The 6878-nt window shown below is 35.8% G+C and overlaps 1 protein-coding gene across 1 annotated transcript in view; it reads right to left on the bottom strand.

Moving 5' to 3' along the window:
- Tmem47 (transmembrane protein 47) overlaps positions 1-6878 on the bottom strand; it is a 27417-nt gene that overhangs the window by 6537 nt on the left and 14002 nt on the right. The window contains exon 2 of the mRNA XM_031364339.1: positions 6754-6876. Coding sequence (XP_031220199.1) covers positions 6754-6876 — 123 coding nt within the window. The remainder of the gene's footprint in view (positions 1-6753; positions 6877-6878) is intronic.

Here is a 6878-nt window from a genome sequence, read left to right as displayed (position 1 = left end):
TTTCATTTAGCACAATCTGAGACTCTATGGTAAATGTAATGACATAATTTCCTGGTAGAGGGCAAGTGGAAATACAATTCTATTAAGGCTTCAATGGGAAACTCAATAGAATAGGTTGCTTACACCTTTCTTATGTTGTAACAAGATGAAAGATTACCCTAAAATGAATCAGCCTTCTGAATTATGTTATTCTTTCAGGACCCGCAGAGAAAAGTGCATGCAATAGAAAAACTGAAGAAAAATATGAACCTATAATGGCAAAGTTTTTTTCTCCATTTTATAAAATATATAGCAAAAGAAAAATGCCTCTTTGCTTTTCAGAAATATCTGCTAGGGGGACTAACCTCTGCAGTACAGGACAATGACATCATGCTGTATTTGTATCTTACCACCAATCGATGAAATATAATATAAAAATAGTGGGCATTGTCTGTGGTATTCTGTGCCCTTCATCAGATACAGAATTGGGAAAGTTACACAGCATTTCAGAATTCTAAATGCTGGAATTTACTTTCTTTCTTTCTTTCCTTCTTTCTTTCTTTCTATCTTTCTTTTTTTCAGATGCAATGAAAATTATGATTAGAAATTGCATGGCTAGAAATATGAGAGGAACTTAAATCTACTAATCTCTGTGTGCATTTTAGCTTTGTTTTATACGCTTTCTTGGATTTTAGATAAAGTGAATTGATGTGTATACCCAATTGGTTTTGAAGTTATATCAATCCTCTGGCCTCAGGAGAGGATGATCTTGAACTTCTGATTCTTATACCTCTACCTTCCAAGATCATAGACATGAAACTCATTATTTGGTTTTAGTTTGCATCATATGCTTGTCAAATAAAACATTCAAAACACTCAACATTTCGTCTAAGCGAATTCTTTTAACATTTTAAGAAACATTTCTTGGGTACTTCCTGTGGTCTGGTTGAGGTATTTGTTTCTGTTACAGAACCTGCTAATGCCCCATCCAAAACTTTTATCCTTAGCACTCTATCACATAGCAAATAGATTTCCAATTACTAACACTTGCATTGCTTTGCCTCTAGTAAGTCAATTTATTCTGCTCACCTGCAAAATGATGACAAGTTCTGGAAAATTAATGCTGAAGTCCATTAAGAAAAACCAACAGCCTCTACAAGTTCCTCATAAAAAATGATGTTTAAATACCCTAGCTTTCCATTCCTTCCAATGAGAGATGTCTTGAAGTTTTTGCTGTCTACCAGTTTTGAAACTTATCCTAATAAGGAATAAAATTTAGCTGCTTCTGTCTCAAAAACAATGGGTTTGAAATTCTCTCTCCTATAGGTCTGCAAACCCCTTCGGCTCCATGGGTCCTTTCTCTAGCTTCTTCATTGGGGAACCTGTGCTCAGTCCAATGGATGGCTGTGAGCATCCTCTTCTGTATTTGCAGGCATTGACAGAGCCTCTCAAGAGACTGCTATATCAGGCTCTTGTCAGCAAGCATTTGTTGGCATCAACAATAGTGTCTGGGTTTGGAACAACAATATGAACTAAACAGTCACCCCAGAGCTCCCAGGGACTAAAACTCCAACCAAAGAGTACACATGGGGGGACTCATGGCTCCAGCTGCATATGTAGCAGAGGACGGCCTAGTTAGTCATCAATGGGAGGAGAGGCCCTTGGTCCTGTGAAGGTTCTATGCCCCAGTGTAGGGGAATGCCTGGGTCAGGAAGCAGGAGAGGGTGGGTTGGTCAGCAGGGGGAGTGGGGAGGGGATAGGAGGTATTTCAGAAGGGAAACCAGGAAAGCAGAGAACTTTTGAAATATAAATAAAGAAAATACCTAATAAAAAAATAAAAAAAGAGAAAACAACTGTGGCCTCAACTAAGGCAGGACTCATTGTAAACAAACAAGGATCAGATTCTGGAGATAACTGAAAGTCAGCAAGACTTCCAGCTAGGTTCCTAAATATAGTATATCAAGGAAATTGTAATTTGGATAACAAAAACATTTTCACTACAAAGGGAATGTTGGGCTATCGATTAGTTAAATTTATAACTCAGAAAGTATTGCTAGTATAAAATTCATCAGTATAAAAACACATTAACCAAAGTATAGTAGGATATTGATACATGGAAAGTAACATCGTTTCTAAACACCTGTGAGTAGAACATCCTTTTAGTTTGTAATCTAAGCTAGACTCATTTCCAGCCAAATAGAGATTTAAAATAACACCCATATTCACAGCATCTTTTAAGACGATGACAAGGGGTAGCAAACACAAGCTTCTAATCAGGGACCAGAGAAAACTCAGAAATGAAAATTAGCTGCAAGATCATGAGGGAAAGAGTCATCATTCCATATAATCACTTACAGGAGGCTTTCCAGATATGACAAAAAGGGAACATCATTAGCAATATAATGAATTAGTGCAATATCATCCAAAATCTAAATTGCAAAACATTGAATATTTTCTATAAGTTGTATTCAAAATCCATGAAGGACAAAAGAAAATACTCATTTCAATTATCAGTGGAGTAAAAAAGCAGACACTGAAGAACCAAGGAGACAATCTGTTTATCTCACTAATTAGTGAGGGGCATTGAATGGCAGGTATCTGAATCTCAAGAGTGAATTTTCAGGATAGACTCTATTGGACAGATAAAAGACTACAGTAAAAAATTTAGAAACTAAAAAGGGGGTTGTAGGACAGCCAGAGAGGGAAAATTTTAGTTTGAAAACCAAATGCAAATCTGATTCTTTTCTTTTCTTTTCTTTTTTTCATTTCTTTTCTTTTTTATGTGACAGGTACCCTATAAAATGATTCAGGAATCTTCGTCTTTCATGTAACATAGATACCTTGAATGGAAACCCTGGCTCTCCATACATGGGCTGGACCTAGCCCTCTGCATCTGACCTTCATATGGGTCCTAAACTACTGGATCGGGTAGGATCCCAAAGCTGTTTCCTGTCTGTGGAATCTGTTCCACAATTGGGCTGCTTTGTCTGGCCTCAGTGGGAGAGGACATACCTAACCCTGCAGAGACTTGATGTGTCATAATAGGGTTGATGCACAGGCATGTGGTTGGGTAGTGGTGAAGGTGCTCTCCCCTTTTCAGAGGAGAAGGAAACAAAGGTAAGGGGCTGTATGAGGAAAGCTTGGGGGGTAGGCTGTGATAGGAACTTCATGGGAATAAATTAATGGAAAAAGAAAAAGAATCCCTGGCCTTCCAACATAGTAGTTGGAAAATTGGGGATGGGAGGAGTGCAATTAACCTTTCTAAACCTAGTTCTTTGACAATAAAGGCTGTTGTATCAGAAATAGAATATGCTTAAGAATGGCACATGGCAGGTGTTCAGTTAATTATTACTATCAAGAGTATTATTAGTGATAATACCTGGATCTAAATCTAGACTTCTAGGAAGGATAAGAAATGCTGGAAAAGGGAGCAATGGTTTAAATGAACTGTGGTGATGGCTACCTTTAGCTCTGTTAGCAGCTGCCCAAGTTAATTATAAGCCCACCAGGAAGTAAAAGACTTCCAGAGAGAAAGATGATGAAAATCTTCAAAATCTGCTTGGCTGTTCTTAGAACATTTCAAGACAAACAAACAAAAACCAACTCTTTTAAGGTCAGGTGAAACCTGTTCCTTTCTGAGCCTCAATGAGAAAAAAGATGTTATATCACATGAGTCACATACAGTAGTTGCCATGCTTGATTTCCCTCACAAGACTATACACTAAATGCAGTTGTCGTTTACCAGTCATTCAAAGACTATTTCTTGAGTATCGGTGAGTATCAACCAGCACAGAGAGATTGTTTTCTGGGTGGAATGATTTCCAAGTGAAAGTGGTATGCTTATTTTGAATACCGGTACTGTTTATCTCAGCAGAAGCAAAGAGACATTTCTTTTGATAGATCTCATTCTCTAAGTGAATAGAGACAAATACTGCTTGGTAGTACAAGGCTTTTTGATATTTGGAGAAGAAAATATTTTGTTAAGAGACATAATTACAATATTCACAAATACCAATATAAATAAAAATGAAATGTTCTCAGACGTGCATTTAAAGAATGACTGAAATGAATTACAAGTAAGCCAACTACGTCAGTACATTTAGTTTCCATTATGTAGATTTTTCCAAGATTTTCTATCTTAAATCCAGATTAATAACTGATTACTATGTGCAATGAACATGCTTTCCAAAAAAAAAAAAAAATCAATCAAATGTAATGATTTGTTGGCTTTTTGGGCAATATACAAATAACAACTATGTTTAATCTTGCTTATATGAAAAGTTAACATTAAGCTAATGGTTATATCAAAACAGATTTTCTGTAATTATTGCCAAAGAAAGGGGTCACAATTAAATCTGAGGACATGCACGGTCAGTATAACACCCATTTTAGGCCTCAGTGCATGAAGTGACATCATATGCATCTTGCTACAGGGTTTCCTCTCATTGTTTAGCATTTACTAATATGTAATAGCTAAAGCTAAATCAAAAATTTTTATTCTGGCCAAACCCCTTAACTTTATGTTGCTAAATTCCATCATATTTTGTATAACCAGGACTCATTTTTACAAATGTTTCTATACTTGGCAAAACGTATTTTTTTTTTTTTTTTGGTTTTTCAAGACAGGGTTTCTCTGTGTAACCGTGGCTGTCCTGGAACTCACTCTGTAGACCAGGCTGGTCTCAAACTCAGAAATCTGCCTGCCTCTGCCTCCCAAGTGCTGGGATTAAAGGCAAGGCGCCACCACCGCCCGGCAGCAAAACGTATATCTTAAGGATAAAAAGGGAAACAAACTCCCAGTTAGTTTTCTACAAATTTCTAGATGGTGCAAACAACTGACATCTTTACAGTTTTCACTAGGCAGTGAGTAAACTGCTAAATGGAATAGTAATTAGGTTTTCACAGTAACATTGAATATTTAAAAAAATAACTAATCTCTATGCCTTCCTACAATAAGAAATGTTTACTATTCTAAAAATGGCTGATAACAATTCTACTTTTAAAGCCATATAACATAATGTTTTATGGGGTACAGTTTATCAAAAAGAGTTCAACTTATTATCTCATTGTTCTATTTTTAAGTCCTATCTTCAAAGACAAACTTACACCTAGTTAAAATACCTACATTGTTCCATTCTAAAACAGGAAAAGACCCAATGGTAAATCAATGAAGCAAGAAATAAGCTAGCAAATAGTAATACATCTCAAGAGTGTTTTTTATTTGTTACTGTATCATTCCAAATTGAGGCTCTCATTACACATGGTGACATACAAACATTTCAAAATATATTACATTAGTCATGCTTTTGTTGTCTGCTAAAAGAAGTTTTGTAGTTATACTTCGATCAGTTTTAGAGCTGTCCTAATAAAATGTTTAGTCCATAATAGGCATCCCAGAAATAGTTGAATGGATGTATGAGGAAATCAGCAATGAATGAACTACTTGTTTAATATTCACTGTCCTCTATTCTAGTCCCAGGTCTGCCAGTCACTACTTGATTTTGAGCAGGTCATTTAAGTAAGTGAATTAGGCATATTTCTAAATTGTTGTTCAGCCCTTTGTATTTTCCCTTTCATGATGTCTGCATTTTGATTGGTCCTCTTTGTTATCAAAGGAACACAAGCAGCAGGGGGCAGTAGAACACTTTGGGTTTTGTAGTTTAACTCACTCTATCCTTTAAATCCTGAGAAATTTGATCTATTCCAATTTTAAACAGCTTTTAAAACTCCATCTAACAGCCTAGATGGTTCTGTCAGTGTCTTCATTATTGACAGTCACAGGGGCTTATTTTGCAGACTTCAAATCAGATATGACTGACAGGAAAAATTGAAGGTACCACAAGAATATTTTAGTTAAGAGTCAAAATGAATAATATATTCAAGGATATTCTTATAAATGAAAATTACAACTCACATCAGATATGAACTGTGCTTGTAACAGTCCATAAACTCCTCCCCCTTTTAAACACAGCTGTTGGTCTTTTGTTTACATTGTTTGATATTTCAATTTAAAATATGCAGCACAGAATAATGGCTGTTAAAGTAATAGACATCCAGCTGCCCTCGTACAATTAATTTCTTTGATGGTTCACATTAACTGTCATTTTTTTTCCATACAAGAGCGTTTATTTTCTAAAACACGTATGCCTTTAAGAGTATATATTTAAGAAAAAAATTATTTTCTTGTTTCATGTCAGAATTAAAAAAAAAAGAAAGAAAAAAAGAAAGATACTGCTAGCTATTGCCCTAAGATCACAAAGGAGGATAAGGGTTGAGAACAAGAAGAACTGATGCTTAAAAAAATAAAAAATAAATAAATAAAAAGATTTGAACAATACATCTGCTACAATTTCTAAAGCAAAATAGCCCAGCAGCCCAGTGAAGGGTGTTTTGGTTTTTTTTGTTTTGTTTTGTTTTTTAAATTTGGTGTCTTTATTTTTGCAATACTGGGAATTGAACCTAGACACAATGCCTGGTTCAAGAGCTTCAAGTCATGCTATGTAAGCACTCTACTACTGAGCTGTATTTGCAGCCCAAGAAGTTTTATTTATTCACGTTTTAGTAAGAAGTTTAGAAATTGACAGTGTTCTGTGAAATGCTTAACATGCTGAAAACTGATTCTCGGATAAACCTTCAGCCAAATTACCTTAAAATATAACAAATGCCTTTCAATTTTTATGTAAGGAGCAAACACATACTGATGCATGAGGTAGGAGAATGGTAGAAAGGTTCATGAATCTTTAATGCTGGTTTGAACGTAATGAATATATTTACCTGCTGCAAAAAGCATGACAGCAACAGGTCTGTAGAAGCGCCTTCGAGATCCCACACAGATTGAAATCAAACCCACCAGGAATGCAATGAGAATGATGGCAGCGCCGCCCAGGAGTAAGGCCAGA

This window comes from Mastomys coucha, chromosome X, assembly GCF_008632895.1.
Source record: "Mastomys coucha isolate ucsf_1 chromosome X, UCSF_Mcou_1, whole genome shotgun sequence".
Taxonomy (NCBI): Eukaryota; Metazoa; Chordata; class Mammalia; order Rodentia; family Muridae; genus Mastomys; species Mastomys coucha.
The sequence above is the reverse complement of the archived record's forward strand: the minus strand, read 5'-3'. Positions and strand labels throughout refer to the sequence as shown.